Source organism: Mesocricetus auratus, unplaced genomic scaffold, assembly GCF_017639785.1.
Source record: "Mesocricetus auratus isolate SY011 unplaced genomic scaffold, BCM_Maur_2.0 Super-Scaffold_100013, whole genome shotgun sequence".
NCBI classification, from domain to species: Eukaryota; Metazoa; Chordata; class Mammalia; order Rodentia; family Cricetidae; genus Mesocricetus; species Mesocricetus auratus.
Window position 1 is genome coordinate 27881442 of NW_024429196.1, and position 19570 is coordinate 27901011.

A 19570-nucleotide genomic window follows, 5' to 3' on the forward strand; every position below is an offset into this window, starting at 1 on the left:
CTGTTATTCACTGAGGCATCTCTATAACTCCTACTTTAGATTTTTATTGGTGTATATTTATTGTGCATGGTGATGGGTTTGAAAAAGACAGTTTATTTCAAGTATATCATATAGTTTCACCATTTACCCTCTCATACCTTCATCTCCTTTGCCTTTTCCCCTTCTGTTGGCCTCTTTCCTTTCCCTTGTCTCCTTTTTTTATTTCACAGTTTTAGAGATCATATACCTGTGGGGACACCTTAGCCCTCATTATGTCGCATTTGAGGGTCAGTTCAACCCCCCATTCTTATGCATGGAGCCAATATCTGTCAACTGTCTTGGAAAATTTCACTGAGTCTTATTTCTATTATACCTGAAAGCCTTCCACAGAGGCTCAGGTGACATAGAGCAAGTGAATTACAAACATGGCTGATTCTTTTTAAATGAGGTTATGCCAGATACACCTATTGTAAGTTGAAAACATTGTTCACAGGAAAGTGCATTTAATATGTCTAATATTGACCTTCATGGCCTACTCTATCACAAACATGCTTAGAACACTTCTATTAGCTTATAGTCTGCAAAATCATCTAAACCAGCACCTATTTTTATAATTATGCATAGAGTATCTCTGTCATATATATAGATAAGTATTTTGTTGACACAATGCTAAACACAAAATATAATATCCCCAAATATTTCCAATATACCATACTGAGGCAGGTGTGTCTAGTCCTTTTTATTGCAACACAGTCATTTTCAAAATTTATGCTCATAAGCCATTCAATTGGGTTTTTAAAATCACAATGATAGTTCATAATGTTTTAACTAAGCTTGCACTTTTATGTTGTGCTGCATTCATAGCCATTCTCAGTACAGGTTAGATATACCTGCTATCATGTTGGTTGTATATGCTCTTGGTTGAATGGTTGGTCTTAAGCTGCAGATGGATATGGCTGTCCTACATCATGGAATATCAGCATAGCAACTAATATTGCTGGGGGAAAAATAAAACAAATCCTTAAACTCAAAGCATGATCTCTCGCAAATGTATGTTGCATTGGTCCACTATAAAGTCAATGGTTTATAAATGAACCCTTATGAGCTGAGGCCCTGCAACAGACAGTTCAGAACTTCTACCAAGGCATGTAGCTAGCGGTAGGCAAATAAGGATTGCAGCCCAGCCCTCTCCTTCCTTAGCATCCTGCCCCACCCATCTATCCCATGTGTCTCATGCTTCCTTCCACTCATAAACAGATTCTTTCAGTGCTAACAATGCTAGAAGTTGTAAAAACATGCTTTTATCCAAAGAACTTCAGATCACATTGAGAAACTGGCTAAAAAGGAAACCATGTCCGGTAACCTGGCTCAGGGTAGAGGAAGGAACCTCAATCTAAAGAAAGCAAACTATATTTCTTGGTGTTGCTGTTGTGAAACTCAGCTAGTGAACACTTGATAGAAAGTAAGATGTAAAGGTGTGTGTGAGTGAATATGAAATATGATCATGCCTTGTATGGCAGGGTAAAAGGAGTGTGAGAGAGGAAGAAGATGGAGGGTTGTTCAAGCCCTCAAATAACAGTAACCAATACCCGCTCCTTTCCAATAACCTGATGTCATCCACTGCAATGTGAGCTGTCCATTCACAGCCATTCCTCCCTTGGGGGAATGGTACAGAGGATCTGGTCTTTTCCTTAGTGAGAACTGTGGTGGCATATACAACTTGCTTGTTGCCAGGTTTCTATGCAGTTTCTGTGTAGAAACCTTGCTGGAGCAGCTGCTTTCTTCCGGCTGGTTTCGTGTTTTTTAGATGCTGGGTGATTAGGCTAATTAAATGATTAATGCTAACGACAAGGATCTTCCTTTCATTTATTTCACAGTAGCAGCAAGTTTGCTTGTTTGAACTTCTCTTAATTTCTCTGCTGAACAAGCAACATTGCTCTAAGAGTAAGTGGGGTGTTTTAAGAAGGAGTAGCAGCTTAAACCAGATTATCCACTGGTTGTTGTTTTTTTTTTTTTTGTAGTCAAGTGTATTCCTGTGTGCTCTCACCTAGCTACAATCTGTTGTGGGGGCAGGCATGTTCCGGTTCTGGGCCACAGAAGCCCATTTCACACCGTATGTATTTAGATGGAGTTTGCCAGAGACACAGAATAAGTCTTTGGAGAAATTACCTTTTGCAAGATGGCCTAAGCACATTAGCTCATCTGCATTAGACATGTACAGGGAGAAAAGACTTCTGCCAGGTTCTAAAAGGTCAAGCATGGGAGGTCCATAGGCAATGATCCTTCCTGTGGCAAGACAAGAACAGAAGCAACAATTTATAATAAAGATACGTAACATTCATTTCCGGCCTAACATCCACACAGGTCTAATTCTGCCTCTCTTTTCTTGTCCCCCAATACTAGAATGGCATTAAAAGGGACAATGTGACTTGTGTGCCTTAGACCACCAGTCATCCCTTTCTTGTGACTCTAAATGGGGACAAGTCCTAAGAGTAAGGGAGGGGACCTGTCAAATTTAGGCCTCAGGTGAGCCTGGTGTGCTGACTCCCCATCTCTTGGCAACAAGAAGTAAGCAAGTCCGAAGGAAATCAGGGAAGGAAGAGTTGGGGGTGATGGTGCTGGCAGCTGCAGGAAAAGGCTTGGCCTAAGAGGAGTAGTAGTCTATTCACTGCAGGCAGGATGGAAGGGCACGATGGTGTTCAAGCGGGGCAAAGCAGAGTCTGCCTTGGTTGTGCACACAGCTGGGGCAGATCTGCAGACCGTTCCTCCAGAGATCATGGAGACCCATTAGCTACTCAAGAGCTGGAGGTGGGACCTGGAGGTGGTGCCTGCTGGAAGCTGTCTGGCGGACAATTGTAGAGGCTAGGGAAGGCAAAACTAGGAGGCAGGGAACTCACGGTGAGTAGTGGGCGGAACCAGGTTTGCGGGAGCCTCCAAAGGGACAAGGAGGAGTGACCTAGGCTAGCGGTGCTGCAGGAGACTGGACATAGGCGGGCCCGGAGGGTATAAAGGGGGCGGGGACCTTGATGGGCGGGGCTCTGGTGGAGGCGGGGCTGGATGGAACGTGTGTGTCTTTCTGCAGCTGTGGGCTCAGTTCCTTCAGCACCCTGAAAATTCCTCCCTGTCCCAGAGCTGTCGCGCGCTACAACTTCACCATGCTCCTGCTGCTGGGGCTGTGCCTGGGGTTGCCTCTCTTTTCGGAGTCCCAGGAAGAGGCACGGAGCTGGGATGACGCCTCCGAGCAAGTAAGTAGGAGAGCTGTGGGAGCCCGCGGCTCTATCCCTCTCCTCCACTTCCCTGAGCCGTGTGGCTTCTGGACAGGCTGCAATTGATCGGTGGGATGCTAGGGCGGGAGGCGTCGGCTCCTTTTCGGACTGCACCAACCCTTTCCCCATGGGAACTTTCCTATCAGTTGGTCACCCGTGCCTCTTCTAACTGGTTCTTCGCTCCTGCCTCATACTAGTTGCTGCATAGTTGTGAATAGAACTTCAAAGTCCTGGAGAATCAAATGTTCTTGTTGGCCCTTGCTGTCTACCAGATTCCTATGCGTCCTTGCAAATTTCTGAGACGGACTCCCGCCTGGCAGTTCATTGCAAGTTTCTGTCTTAAGCATTAAGTTAGCTGTTAATGCTTATCCTGGGAGAAAAGAATTTATTAAAAGTCACAAACTCCTGGAAACCTCAACTCTCTCCACCTTTTAAACATAGGAGAACTCAATTCCCTTCAGTTCTTATCAATTGTGAGTAGTTTACAGGAGGTCCTATGATTAAACCACTTACAGCTGTGTGACCAGGGCAAACTCTAGTTTTGAATACAAAAGTTTTTCTCTCCAAGGCATGCTGTTCTATGAAGCTAGGGCTGGCTAGGTGCTTGCTATTAGCCCAGGCTGACCTTGAACTCACAGTCTTCCAGCCCGAATCTTCCAAATGCCAGAATTACAGATGTGCACCATGTCTGGTGTGCAATTTTATTTGTGCATTCTAGCAAGGGTTTAACTAGCTGTGTTAAGGACCTGGTATCCAATAGGTACTCCATAAATAGGAGATATTTTATTGGTTGATATTTGGCTGTCTAGGTTTGAATCCTAAGGTTGCCAACAGTGTTGCCGCTTGACACAGTTTCTGCTGGAAGGCTTGCACAGCCAAATTGCTAAGGGAAGGAATTCAGGGTAAAGATCTTGAAACTTTGAGAGGGTGTAAGGAGAAAGGAGTGTGGGAAGAACTGGAACAAAGAATCTTTCTGAGGACTAGCAATGGATTCAAGCCATGCTGTCTCCACGACTGTAAGTGAGCTTAACACCTCTCAAAGTTTCCTTCCTAGAAAAACATGGATTTGGCTAATTTAGGAGATTTCCTGTTGTCTTCAGTCCATGGCAACATTTTTCTTGAAAATGACTTAATCAGACACAAGTAAAATAAAAAGCTGCTATGGAAATTTGGATTTCTACATTCTATTCATACTGTATTTTGAGTTTAGTGTGTGTGTGTGTGTGTTTCTTAGTGTCTGAGCCTGGCATTGACTAAGGATGTGGTAGAATACTTGACTGGGATAAATGAGGCTTCTGGGTTCCATCCCAAGACCTGAAAGATTCTGAAGAATTGATATAGTACAATCTTAGAATAGAATCTCAGAATGTAGTCATTGTTCCACTCTTAATAATTATAACCTTTGAAGTTATGTGTAAACTTAGTTTGTAGAATGTAATGGGGGATCTGGGGAGACAACTGGGTCAGAAAAATGCTTACTTACAAGCAAGAGGACCTGAGTTCAATTTCCCAAACCGAACATAACAAACAAACAACAGACAAACAACAAAAGGAGACAGGCACTGATGGCCAACTTATAATCCTAGTGACAGGGAGGTAGAGACAGGCAGATCACTGGGATTTGTGGCCAGACAACCTAACTTGCTCAACACATTCCAGGCCGGTGACCCTATCTCAAAAATTGATGGGCAGTGCCTGGGGAATGACACCATTTCACACACATATGATGAATTACGTGTGAGCGCACGCACGTGCACACTCACTCACACACACACACATACACACACGAGTTCGAGAATGAGTATACAAATTTGATGGAGTTGTAATGCAATCGAACATGCTTATGAACTTTCATAGAGTTCTGATCTTTTACCTGAAATTAGAAAAAATACTGTTTGTACCTTAGATTCAGTTTCCTTCCTCTGTCCCCACCTTCCCCTGTATCTGTAAATTATATGACTCTTAGTCGAGTGGCCAATAAAATCAGTGGTTTTTCAGTGTTCTGTGTTCTTGGGAAGTTGAATATCAGATGTGTTTCTCCCCTCCCACCGATATTGCTTAATGGAAAGGGATGGGGCAGGTGACAGGAGGACCACAGTTTGAATAATGCTGCCTTAAAAGATGCTGGCAGGGGCCAGGGAGATGGCTGAGTGGGTACAAGTGTGTGTCACCAAGCTTGATGACCTGAGTTCCATCTCCAGGGTCCACATAGTAGAAAGAGAGAGCTAACTCTCACAATTTGTCCTCTGACCTCTACAAGTTTGGCATGTCCCCACACAGAGTAAATAAAAACAATAAAATATTAAGAGAGGAATATGCCAGGGAATCAGCATTGGAACTGAAGTGACATGAAATAAATTTGCTTCTATCTGCTGATTTATCTACTTTTTGTCTTCAATTTATATTGGTTTTGAAAACAAGGATAAAGTTATTACCAAGACAGCCATCCAGGAGTGGCTATCTGGGAAAAGCTGGGCCCTTAGGCTTATACACATGCAGATCACAGAGCTCACCAGTGCTGAGTCCCAAAGCTAGGGCTCCCAATGAAACGTCCAGACTGTTAATTTTGTCTAATGCTCCTGACACAGATTCTGCTCAGCACATACTGGTCCTAAGTGTCCATTCTGGTGATCCATTTCCAAACTTCCTAAACAGTAAACTCCTCATAAATTTGCACCCGTTGCCATGTCTTCTCATTTGAATACAAATAGCTATTTCTTTTAACTTTCTACTAAGAGAAGCCAGTACTTTCTCTACTAAATCCACAGTACAGCTGCAGGCTATGGGTCTCTCCATAATGCCTCCCTTATGTATGGGGTGTGGTTTCTGAGATGGAACTGTAAGACTGAATGGGGAAAGAGTTGTGAGAGACATTCCAGAGATGTGCTCACTCCCAAATTGGCCATATCTCATGTTTTGAGGGTGGAAAGGAAGGGTGGGGGCTGCCTGGGATTGGGTGATGAGTTTGTACTAACTAGTATTTTCTCAAGATTGTGGGTGCTCAGATGTAAAGAATGTTTGTTCATTTTGGCCAGCAATGCCAGCAAAGCTGCTGAGTCCAAGGCTGGTTTAGAAGAAAGAGGCACAGGGTGCCCTGACAGTCTAGAGAGCTGGGGAGTAAAGGTGGGCATGTCCTAAACTACTCATTCTTCTCTTCTTTTCTCTGTCTCTTTAATCTCTCCTGTGTATGCATATGTATATATGGGTGTATGTAGGTGCATATGCCTCTGTATGCACCTGTGTATGGGGGCCAAAGGACAACTTTGGGTATTGTTCCTCAGGGGCAATGTATAACTTTTTTATTTTTTAAGATTTGATCAGTTTTACTTTGTGTGTGTGTGTGTGTGTGTGTGTGTGTTTGAGTGTATAGATGTATACCTGGTACCCTTGAAAACCAGAAGAGTAAATCTGATGCCCTGGAACTGGAGTTACAGATGTTTCTTTTTCTCTCCCTGCCCCCCTCCCCGCCAACCTTTCTAAACTAAGACTCAGACTCAGACTCAGACTCACTACACTCAGGGATAAATGCATCCTCAAGCTATTTTCCAATACCCAGCTTCAATTTTGCTTCAGATTCTATGGCAGATCTCTAAGGCAGTGTTTGCTCCATTGTAGGTCTCCCTTACAGTTTTCTGAAGGCACTCAGAAGAATGGGGTTTCTTGTTCTTGCCCCACTGGGAAGGGTGACTTCAGTGTGCTCAGGATGCTTGCTGAGGTTAGCCTTAATGAAGCATCTATCACATGGGTTGTGGAGCCTAGATTCAGGGAACTTGGGGTAGATCTCAAAAGGGAGAGTAGAGGATATGAACTCACCCTTATGATCTGTACCAGCCACTCTAGGTCACTCAAACATCCAGAGCAGGAGACAGCGGAGATGGTCCAGGCATCTCCTCTCATGTCTCACGTATTTTCCTACTGATGGACTGTACTAGTCAGTTCTGCGGTGCTTTAACAGATACCAACTAATCCACTTGTGACAACAAGGGGCTTATCTTGGTTCATGGTTTTCCAGGGTTTCTGAGTCATTGATGAATGGTCCTATTGCACTGAAACATGTGTGAGACAATACAATACAGAGACACATGGTACAGCAAATCCACTAACATTGTGGTTGAAAAGTAAAAGGGAAAGAATGGGAATCCAGTTTTCAACACCCTCTTTCCAGTCTCTCCCATGTCCCAAAGGCTTCTCACTGGGCTCCACCTGATAAAGTGCCATTTCATTCCATTAGTGACAAGCTAGAGACGACCATGTCCATAACACTTAGGTCTGTGAAGGACACCAAAAATCCAAGTCAGGGCAGGGACTCATGGAGGAATATCTCAACCTCATTTCTCTAGTCCTTCCTGAAGTACAATTAAACACTGAGATAGATCCTAGGAGAAACAGAGATCAGCACCTGTGATGTTAAAGGATTTTCTTTCTAACATTTATTTTCACTAAGATCTGAAGGAGTAGAGGTAATGATTCTCTAGTCTTGGTGTGTTTTACTGTGAGCACATATGAAGGAAAGCTTTGCCTGCTTTTCTAGTTCCAGGTGGTGACTATTGCCAGGTCCACAGGAGTCAAAGGGTCGGGGACACCATGCAACCAAGGGTTTCTGAGCATTCTTCCTCTGGGGAACCCAATTCTCTTTAAAATTCTTCTTCCTTTCCATCCCACGCTATACAGCTAGTTCTAGCCATACTGTGATACCCCAAAGTCTTCCACTACTCAACAATGTGGTGAACTTGAAGTTTTGTTTTTGCTACTTATACCATGTACCTGTACTGTGATTGCTATTACATGTTCATGGATTTCTTCCTTGCTTCTTACTTTCCTCCCTTCCTTTGTTTTCTTTCATCCCTTTCTTTTTTCCTTCCCTGTCCATTCACTTGTTCACTATATAATATGGTCCTTGATGGCAGATTTGAAGACTTTTAAAAAATTATTTTGTTTGTTCATCTATCTATCTATCTATCTATCATCTATCTATCTATCTATCTATCTATCTATCTATCTATCTAGTATGAGTGTTTGGTTGTACCTGTGTCACAGCATATGTGTGGAGGTCAGAGGACAACATATGGGAAGAGTCTACCTCCCTTTTCTCTGTGTCAGTACCAGGGATAGAACTCAGGTTTTCAGACTTGCCAGCAAGTGACTACTCAATGATCTATGTCATTGACCCATGACTTACACTTCTTAATAAATATTGTAGCGTGGACATTTTGTGTTCTGATGATGAATTGAAATGCTCTCCTTACTAGAAGTGACTAATTCCACTTGAGCCATCCCTTAAGTCTCTGGTTTGGAGTTACAAAGAAGTTCGTGGGAGCCCCTAGGCTACTGGTTATGGTCATCGCCTTAGCTCTGGAAGCCCCTTATGTTTTTGTTTACAGTTCCTACCCCAAGGTTCTTTGAAGATAATGGAGTAAAAAACAAAAATCCTTAAACAACAAAAAGAATCAAAATCCCTAACTGCAAACAATGATGGTGACATCAATGTCATTTCCACTTCCTGTTCTGGCTGGCACCAGTAATAAGTCTGTACCAGTAAGATTCAGTTTGAGTTCAAACTTGGACTGAAGTATAGCCATGGCGATCCCCTGAGATGCTAGATAGTCATCTCAAAAATGGAAAAGCAGCTTTTTTGCTTCAAGTTTGCTTGTTTTGTTAGGAAAGCCTATTTTGCAAAGGAAACTTCAAAGAACATATTTTAGGTCAGGCAGGGAACTTAATACCTGAGAGAGGCTGGGCTGCCTTCTGGCTGCACTTGTCTTAAGTGCTCCCCAGCCTATTCTACCGCTCTAGGGAGGGAAAGGCCCATGGTGAACTGAGAACTGGTGCAGCCCTTACCCTGGGTCCTTACTCTGACAGTGCTTTGGTCCCTTGTGCATCTCCCTTCTCTTTAGAAAGCAGATTTCTCCTGAAGGAGACCTTGTTCCCACATGGATTGGCTGGTACTATGCCAAGTCCTAGTTTCTCTCATGTTCAGGAGGTTTGTGCAGTGGTTGCATAATTAGGGATAAAAGAGAGGATGGGAATGAAACAATTTCCATTATACTTTTGATTTAAAAATTTAAATGTTTATTTGTGTGCATATGTGTCTCTGTGTGTGTACACACGTGTGTGTTCGGGCATGCATGATGCACGCATGTAGAAGACAGTATGTGGGAGTTGGTTCTCTGTAACTATCATGTGAGTCCTAGAGAACAAACTCAGGTCATCAAACTCAACAGCAAGTGCCTTTACCCTGCTAAGCAATCTTGACACACCTACTTTTAGTTTTTAAAATGGAAATATATTTATTATTTTTCTAATATGGAAATAGTATTTGTTAATTTGTCAAAAACCAAAGAAGCAAAGAAAAATGTAAATAGAGTTCAACCATCCCAAAGAAATATTCAATCGCACCTCAGTGTATATTTTACACATTAAACCATTTAATGTAATCACATTAAATATAGTTTTGTTCCCTGAATTAGTACTTTAAAATGTTTGACAAAGCTGGGCAGTGTTGGCACATGCCTTTAATCCCATCACTTGAGGTAGGAAGAGGCAGGTGGATCTCTGAGTTTGAGGCCAGTCTGATCTATAGAGTGAGTTCCAGAACAGCCAGTGCTACAAAGAGAAACCCTGCCTCAAAAAACAAACCAAAATAAAACAAAGCAATTCCTCCAAACCCCTAAAACTGTGATGAGTGTGACAGTCAGAATATAATGGGTTATGATTGATAACAAATAATCCCATATATGAATGTCTTAAGTAACACTTATTTCATTCTTGCTTATACATTCTTATGGGCTGGCAGTAGAACAAGTATGCACATGTGGTCATTTGTGAACTTGGGAGAACTGCATCCACCTGGAACATGACTAATTACTGTACCAGAGGGAGCAGGCAGCTCTGAAAGATTAGATATCTGTAATTAATACTTGGCTCAGAAGTGGTAAATGTTGCTTACACCCATAACATATTGTCCAGAGCTTGTCCTAAGGCCCCATCTGTCCACAACAGGTGATCTTTCTGGCAGAGAGCAGCTAGAAACATAAATAATGAGCAATGTTGAAGTCCAGCAATATATTTGGGAGTCAATATTTATTTATCATCATGTGTGGGGATGCATGTGTGCATGTTTGTGTGTGTGTATGGGGGCATATGTGCATGTTTATGGAAAGGTCTGTGTGTAAGTTTGTGTGTGTGTGCAGTATGTGTGCATGTTTATTTGTGAGTGTGTGTGTTCTTGTGTGTATGTGGAAGTCAGAGGTCAACCAAGGGTAGCTTTTTTTTCAGAAGATGTCCATCTGTCTTGGAGTTTTGGACAGGGTCTCTCACTGGGACCTGGAATTCTTAAGGCTATGCTGGCTATCCAATGAGCCCTGGGATCCTCCCAAGTACCAAGATCACAAGGAAGCCACCGCATCTGGATTCTTATGTAGGTTCTGGGGTCAAGCTCAGGTCTTTGGGTTTGTGTGGCAAACAGTTTCCCAGCAGTCATCTCTCTGGTCCCCAGGTTATCATGGTGTATTCAACTGAACTACTTTTAGTGAAACCTTATGTCAGTGTTTCTCAACTTTCCTAACCTGTGATCCTTTAATACATACTGTATATTAAACACCTCGTGTTGTGGTGACCAACCACAAAATTATTTTCATTGCCACTTCATAATTTTAATTTTGCTACTGCTATGAACTGTAATATAAATATCTAATATTTCTGATGGTCTGAGGTGACCCCCATGAAAAGGTTATTCGAACTCCCAAAGGATCGTGACCCACAGGTTGGGAACCAGTGCTTTAGGGTCTCTCCAACTTTGAACAACTGTTTTCAAAGTTATACTTTCTGTTTTTCTAATTATTCCACTCTTTTTTACTTCTCTGTAGTAGAGTTTTAACTGAAGGACATACATACAGGTTAGAATATAAAAGTATATTCACTTTAGAAAAATTTTACGGTTTCTTAAAAGTAAAATTTACTGAAGGAGATATGAATTCCACTCATAGGAAAATAAAAGTGTATCTCTATATACTCAGGAAAAATTGTCTGTGTGTGAAAATTACATTTTAATTCAAGCTATAAATCACTCATACCAGGCAAAGGTAAACAATAACTGGAATGTCTGTCAGGTGATGAACAAAATGTAGTACGTTTACACAGTAGAATTACTCAGTGATAAAGAGGAATAAAGTAGTGTTTGCTATAGTGTAGATGAGCCTTGAGACCATTATTCAAAATAAAAAATACAGAAATATACATGGTGTATAATTCCACTTATATTAACTGATCAGAACGGGAAAAACCATGTAAAATAGTTTAGTGGTTGCCAAGGACTGAGAATGAGCACTCGTGAGGTGATGACCAGAGTGGGCACAGTGTGTGTCTGTGAGTATGTGTGAGTATGTGTGTGTGTGTGTGTGTGTGTGTGTGTATTTGTCTGTGTGTGTATGTGTCTCTGTGTGTGTATGTCTGTATGTCTGTGTGTGTGTCTGTGTGTATCTCTGTGTATGTGTCTCTGTGTTTATGTATATCTCTGCGTGTGTATATCTGTGTCTCTGTGTATATGTGTCTGTGAGTATGTGTGAGTATGTGTGTGTGTGTGTGTGTATATTTGTCTGTGTGTGTATGTGTCTCTGTGTGTGTATGTCTGTATGTCTGTGTGTGTGTCTGTGTGTATCTCTGTGTATGTGTCTCTGTGTTTATGTATATCTCTGCGTGTGTATATCTGTGTCTCTGTGTATATGTGTCTGTGTGTATGTGTCTCTCTCTGTGTATATGTGTGTCTGTGTCTCTCTCTGTGTGCATGTTTGTCTCTATGTTTATGTGTCTTTGTGTGTGTATGTGTGTATGTGTGTGAGTGTCTGCGTGCATGTCTGTGTATCTCTCCGTGTGTCTGTGTGTAGGTGTTTGTGTGTGAATGTGTATCTGTATGTGTGTAGGTGTCTCTGTGTGTATGTATATCTCTGTGTATATGTCTGTGTCGGTGTATTTGAGTGTGTGATGTGTCTGTGTGCATACTTACACATGTGTGTGGGCATTGTCCCCATCACTCTTTCCCTTATTTCCTGAGACAGAGTCTCTCACTGAATCCGGGACTTGCTGTTTCTTCTGACTGGCTGGCCAACAAGCTCCAGGAATCCTCTTGTGACCTCCACTTCCTGGCAGTCCTGGGGCTCTTTGTGTGTGCTGCTGCACCTGGATTTCTATGTGGGTCCTTGGGATTGAACTCAAGGTCTCATGTTTGCACACAATCACTTTGCACACCAAGTCATGTCCACAGGCTCCAGAGTTTCTTCTTAGAAAGTTAATAAAAACTTCTCTGGTTGTGGTGATGGCTCTCCACTCCTTACAGAGAAAGATACTCATGCACAAAATGAATGAATTTCGTGGTATAAAAATTACACCTCAAAAAGCTATTTAAGCATTGTAAAGTAGGGCTGGAGAGATGGCTCAGAGGTTAAGCATGCTTCCTGCTCTCACAGAGGGGTCAGAGCTCTGCTCTCCAGCTCTAGGGGAACCTAAAGCCTCTGGCCGTGTACAGCACCATATACAGAAATACAGGCACACAATTAAAGACAAAATAGATTTTAAATGTGTAAATCCTGGGCATAATTTTCAATTATCTGTTCTATATTTCTGAAAGGACATGCTACTCCTAGCAATAACCATCATGATTCTATTATTTAAATGGGTTTGCTGTGTGTGTGTGATACTCAAAGAGAAGCTAGCATCATTAAGGGACTGGCTTATTGTCACCATGATTTTAATCTTTTTTATTTGAGATTTATTTATGTTTATATTTATGGGTGTTTTGCCTCTCTGTAAGTGTATAACATTTGCATTCCTGGTGCTCATGGAGGTCAGAGAGGATTATGGGCCTCCTAGAACTGTAGTGATAGACTGTTGTGAGCCACCATGTGAGTGCTGGGAATTGAACTTGGGTCTTTTGAAGAATGTTGAGACATCTCTTCAGTTCACGTGATTTTTTATGGGAAAAAATTTATTATTTTTTTCCATACCTGTCTCTTACCTATGAGAAAAATAGAAGAAATCTTATAGAAAAGAAATCTTTAAAGCAATCGAGGGTAACTTCAGCATTGCATGTGGATTTCCTAGAGTCTTGCAGTGAATAGGAATGTACCAGAAGAAGGCCAAATGCCTGTATTACAATGATGTAATTGATGCAATAGCAAGGAATTTAATGTCAAGCCAAAGACTGAGTGAAGCAGAATGCAAGCATTTCATGAGTATCGCTGTTCTTGTCACTGTTGCAGATGTAGGCACACCCAGATGATGAGGAAGTTTGGCCTCATGGATTCTGAGTCAAGCAGAGCTAAGAATAATGGATTCTATTTCCAGCCTACAAAAACACTCTCTGAATAATAATAATAATAATAATAATAATAATAATAATAATAATAATAATAAAAGCCAGAACTACGTTTCAAGCTAGATATCCTTAGTGATGAATTTGAATGGGTTTTAACAACTGCACATGACTCATTCATGAATACCTCCCAGTCCTATTTTATATTTCTTCTCTCTTTCCAGGTCGCACTCAGGGTGCCCAGACAACTCAGGCTCTTGCAAAGGCTGGTACGTATACCCACAGATACCACATTCAATTTCTTCATCCTTCTGCTTCCTTTGAACCAGGATCTAGATGCTGGTTCCCCAAAGCTCCTGGTCCTCCATAGAGAAGAAGTCTAGCATGAAACAGTGTAGCTGATTCCTTTAGAAGTTTTCTCAAAGGGGATATTTCTTTCTTGAGGAACTAGAGAGATGACTCAATGGGTAAAGTGCTTGTTGCACAAGCATGGGGACCAGAGTTCAAATCCCCAGCACCTATGTAAACAGCCTAATGTGACTGCATGCAGGCCTGTTACACTGTTGCTATATGAAGTGGACACAGGAGGACCACTAGAGCTTGGGGGCTGTCAGTCTAGCTCCAGTTCAGTGAGAGACACTGCTTCAATGGAATGAGAGGGAATGATAGAGTGGAATTCCTGAGGGCTTCCTCCGGCTTTTGCCTGTGTGCTCATGAGTGTATAGTACTCCCTCCCACCCCAACACACACAAAGACAAGTATCTGTATTAAGAACAAAAAATCTAAATATAGTATTTAAGTATTTGTTTATTTTTATAATATCTTTATTCAGGAAATAAGGCCTTTGGAAGTGAACAGCATTTGTAGATTGAAGTATTGTGTGGTGAGGGTCGGATGGGCTCTCCATACATGACAGAGCCTGTGAACACATTCCCTGACTATGAACAAATTTTGACATCTGAAAATATTGTTGGTCATCTGGAATAGCTAATCTCTGAAATGCCTTTATTTTGACTCTGCTCTTATTCCTTCTATTAGTTTTAATCTCCCTAATTGTGAACTCATCAGGGATCCTTATGCTACTGGAGACATCTGTTTTTAGAATTGGAAGATTCCCTCAGAAACACACTATCGGTTTGCTGATTTTTGTTTGTTTCTTTTTGGTATAGTTGCTGTGTAAACATTTTGGGTTCCTATGTTTGTCCTTTCTTTTATAGCCTCTAAATTTTGTTATTGATTAAAAAGACTTTTTTTTTGGAGACAGGGTTTCTCTGTGTTGCTTTGTAGGCTGTCCTGGAACTCACTTTGTAGACCAGGCTGGCCTCGAACTCACAGAGATCTGCCTGCCTCTGCCTCCTGAGTGCTGGGATTAAAGGCATGTGCCACCAAAGACTTTTTATTTTGAGAAGGGGTCTTATGTATCCCCACCTGGCCTCAAACTCTCTCTGCAGCCCAGCTTGTCCTTTGAATCCTGATCCTCCAGCATCTACTTCCCAAATTCATGGAGGATTGCTGGCGTGTGCTACCATGTCCGGCAGTTACAAAGATTTTCAGATCCTGTCATCTTCACAGTTCATATGATCTCTTCCATTTTCTTTGAAACCTCTTAAAATTTCCAAGTCTTATTTTCTCATGCATTACACATTTTGAGCATGAGCTCTATCCATGAAGGGTCTTTCCAGGAGCAATGCATATGCCACGTCTTTAACCTCTTATCACCAAGAGAGCAAAACTCTGAATGTAGCTTCTATAGTTAGTTACATGAGATTGTATGATCTGGCTTCTGCCTGTGCCTGGAGTCTCTAGCTACCTCTCACCAACTGTGGTTCTCAGTATGTTCCAAATCATAATTAACAAATAGAAAGTAGACAGCTCAGAATGGTCCAGGTTTTAACTAATGAACAGAAACTGGCAGCCACAACTAGGATTCTCCCACCATTGTCAAGACCACAGAGATATGTCTGGTTATGTTAAAAACTAATTAGATTTCTCTTTTTATAGAAGTCCTTGGATGTACACCACACACACACACACACACACACACACACACACACACACACACAAACTCACTGTGTTTTAAACATCAGGGGATTTTTAGATCTGAGCTTCCATCATACTTAAAAGACTGACTAGTTTTCTTAAAACAATTTACTGCTGTCATTTATCCTCTGACATTAGGGGTCCTTCTTGGTAGCCCTTTGGTAGGAGGTATTCTCAAATTTGTGCCAGGAATTATTTTATTTCAGTGTGGTATGATACACAAACACTGAAATGATTGACGTGATGGAAGAACTTTACACTCCCATGTCCCTGGTAACAGGAACTGTGATCTGCATACAAAACCACACACAGAAGCACCAGGGCCGGTCAGGAAGTAGTGGGTTGGGTGGTTGGTGGAGCACAGCCCAGAGCATCTATTAAGATTTTCATGGGAAGGAATGAGTGAGAGCATGGATGTGCCCAGTAAGCGTAGGATCGGATACTTGGAGTCACTTTGGCAGGCTTTGGGCTGTAACAGCTGTCCCTCATTGCTCAGTACCTGGTTGTTGGGTGATTTGGGGCGAAGAGAGAATTAGTTTACTATGTGAGTGTTTGATAGAGGAAGTGGTCAGGGGTGTGGATAATAAAAACCCAGGAAATGTGATTTTTGTATTAAAGATGTACTAGCAGGGTGGTCACTGGTGTCTCTAGAAGGAGGGAAGGAATCTCTCCAGGAACACAGCCAGGAATGCTGGAACACCAGGTTATGTCATCTGCAGGAAAATGGATACAAGTGGAGAGAATCATACTAAGTGAGCTAAGTCTCAGAAAGACAGAGATCGCATGTTCTCTCTTGCTTGTGGGTTCTAGAGCTTATAGATACATAAAATTATTTACGTATAGTGACATAAGTAGAAGTGAAACTTGTCAGAGGAATGAAGGGGACTGATGGGAGTTGGGTAAAGAGGAGGGTCGTGGGGAATATGCCCAAAGTGCATTTTACTTGCATGAAAATGGCCTCATGTAACCCTGTATAAATTATAGTCAGGACAGCCGGTGGCTTGGTGCTGACCATCAGTCTCTCATGGATGCTGTGTACGCCTGTGTCTATCTCCCCATCCCCAACTCTAATCATCAGAGAGTCGTTTTCGGAAGATCACAGAATGGATGTTTCCCTATGGATAGGAATAATTACACTTAATGTTCCTATCTCTAAATGTCAGGAGGCATTGGCTGTGGATATTGGACGAATGTGAGTGGGTGAATCGGGGCTGGTGTCATGTTCTGTCTGCAAATGGAGGAGGGAGTGACTCCCCCCATGTGATGAATACAGCACCCGAGGAAACTTCAGCAGTGACTACTACACACTTTCTTAAAAGAGAAGAGGTCTGAAGGTTGAGTGAAGGGACCTAGCATGCAGTCACCTGCTCCATTCCAACCTTCTCTCCCATACAACAAGGGAGCATGAAGTTAGCCACGTTCTGTACCTGCTCTCAGTGTGTCTCTCCTAGTGACTGTAAATAGTGTAATGTTAGGCCAGGGAGCTGCAGAGATAGCACAGTGCTTTCCCCAGAGAACCTGGGTTCAGCTCCCAGCACACACATGGCCACTCACAACGCTCTGTAATTCCAGTTCCAGAGGATCCAAATTTGTTTCTGGCCTCTGTGGGCACTAGACATGCAAATGGCTCACATATGTACATGTAGGCAAATATACAAAATAAGAATAACGAAACCAATCTTTTTAAAAAAAGAAAAGAATGATTAGTCGGGGATCAAGCACCAAAGGGTTAATAATCTTCTAGGAAGAGGGGACTGAACTGGGCTCTGGCAACTGGGCAGTGTCCCAAACATTCCACAGTGACATTTCCAGATGGTGACTTGGGTAATTCATGACATCCTCTGGGTGGCTTGATGTTAAATGACTCCCGTGAGTCATACCCAAACCTCTGGTCCCTCTGGCAGCTAATTAAGACACACCCTGCCTCAAACTACTTTTCCATCTGGGTTGGTTTTGGAGGAAAAAAATAATGAAGAAATTACATTATGTCACAGGAAGTTGTTTTTTTCTGCTTTGTATTTTCCAGTTGACATCTCCCAAGAAAATAATTATTTATATACAAATACGGTGACCATGTTGAATTTTTAAGAAGTATATTGGGAAAATGTGAGACAACTCTTTTATAGTCTCCCATTTATGGCACATTTTCATAGACTTCTGCATGCAAAGCTCTGTGTTTGCTTTCCGCTGGCAGGGCCTGACTGATTCGCCCACTTGTCACCTACTTTCCCCACATGCTTCTCACTGTGCCCCTTTCCTAATTAATCTGGTGTAGTCACCACTCTTGGAACAGACATGGTTTATTTCATGCCTTTTGTGCCCATTTTCTGTTCTTTTCTTTTCTTTTTTCCCACCCATTGTTGGTTGAACCCAGAGCTTCATACATGCTAGGGAAACACTCTCATCACTGCACTACATTCTCAGTCTAGAACATCCTTTTCATTCTCTTTCACCATCTAAATTTTGGAATCTATTTTTTAAAACCTTTTTTCACACTTTGAAGACATCACTGAATTATCTTTCTCTTATAGTTTTATTCCTTTTTCTGTTTGTTTGTGGGGCCTGAGTACTGAACCCAGGACCCCATGCATGCATGCATGTAAGCAGCTCTACTATTAAGCTGAACCCACAGCCTTGTAGGTGGAATTTTCCTGTCTCACAACCAATATCAAATAACCACAGGAGAGTCTTATTATTAATTATAAATGCTTGGTCAGTAGTTCAGGCTTATTCCTAACTAGCGCTTACATTTTAAGCTAACCCAGCTTCCTCATTTATGCTCTGCTCCATGGTGATACATTTATTAACATGGCATGGTCATCTCCTGCTCCCTCTGCATCTGGCTTGTAAGTCTTCCTCCCAGCATTCTCCTAGTCTAGCTCCCCTGCCTAACCTTATTCTGTTCAGCTATTGGCCAGTCAGCTTTTTTTATTAAACCAATCACAACTACGCAATGTAAAGGGATATTCTACAGCACTGCCATTTATCTTTCTTCTGAGCTCTGGAAAGTCTGGCAGTCACAGTCCCTATGACGTCTTCTCATTTCTGTCAGTATGTATCTCTCTATCTGCCCTTCTCAAATTACATGTACATCTCACTCCTATATCTTTGTACATTGTTTTGTATTTCTCCCCCTTTCTTCAAATATACTTTTCAAGTGCCTTGAGATAAGTAGCCAGCTGGAATAGTTCTTCTCAAACCTTCATGAAATACAGTCTTAAACACTGTAGGAGTGCTTAAGAAACACTAGCTTATTACATTTCTGATGGATATACACTTCTTTTTAGTCAGAAAATTCTCCAGGCAGCGGTGGTGCACACCTTTAATCCCAGCACTCAGGAGACAGTGGCAGGGGCATCTCTGTGAGTTTGAGGCCAGCCTGGTCTACAGAGAGAGTTCCAAGATAGACTCCAAAGCTACACAAAGAAACCTGTCTCAAAACACCAAAAAAAAACACCCAAAACAAACAAAAAACCAAACTCAAACCAAAAACTTCAAAAGAAATCCCCAAATAAAAACCTCAACCAACCAACCAACCAAGCAACCAATCAACCAACCAACCAACCAACCAACCAACCAACCAACCAACCAACCAAGCAACCAACCAACCAAGCAACCAAGCAACCAACCAAGCAACCAACCAAGCAACCAACCAACCAACCAACCAACCAACCAACCAACCAAATAAAACCCACCTCCCAAAACCAAAAAAACAAGAGTCAGAAAATTCATTTCACTTTCACAAATACTTTTAAAGTTGTTTTCATTTTAGTATGTAAACATGTATATGTGTTTGTGGGTGCATGCGTATGTTGGGGGCAGGGTGCACATGCAAAATTGTGCTTATATCTGTGGAGGCCAGAGGTCAGTCTCAGGTGTTGCTCCTCAGGAGCTGCCCATCTTGTGTTTTGAGATAGTCTCTCACTGGCCTGGAGCTCACTGGCTTAGCAGGGTGGGCTTCCAGGCAGCCTGGGGACCC

The 19570-nt window shown here is 42.0% G+C and overlaps 1 protein-coding gene and 1 long non-coding RNA gene across 3 annotated transcripts in view; one reads left to right on the forward strand and one right to left on the reverse strand.

Annotated features, from left to right (window-relative positions):
- Positions 1 to 703: 703 nt before the first annotated feature.
- LOC110341184 lies at positions 704 to 2976 on the reverse strand. Its single transcript, XR_002383046.2, has 3 exons — positions 2877 to 2976; positions 2149 to 2265; positions 704 to 976 (listed from the first exon to the last, which is right to left on the reverse strand). It is a non-coding gene; the product is annotated as an uncharacterized LOC110341184 (long non-coding RNA).
- A 52-nt stretch (positions 2977 to 3028) lies between these two features.
- Itih5 (inter-alpha-trypsin inhibitor heavy chain 5) overlaps positions 3029 to 19570 on the forward strand; it is a 98128-nt gene continuing 81586 nt past the window's right edge. The window contains exons 1-2 of one of the 2 annotated variants that reach the window (XM_005071719.4): positions 3029 to 3224; positions 13776 to 13820. In XM_005071719.4, the coding sequence (XP_005071776.1) occupies positions 3135 to 3224; positions 13776 to 13820 (135 nt within the window). In that variant the 5' untranslated portion in view covers positions 3029 to 3134. Of the gene's footprint in view, positions 3225 to 4216; positions 4262 to 13775; positions 13821 to 19570 lie in introns of those variants that run through there. The other variant, XM_040755534.1, reaches the window with a different exon arrangement.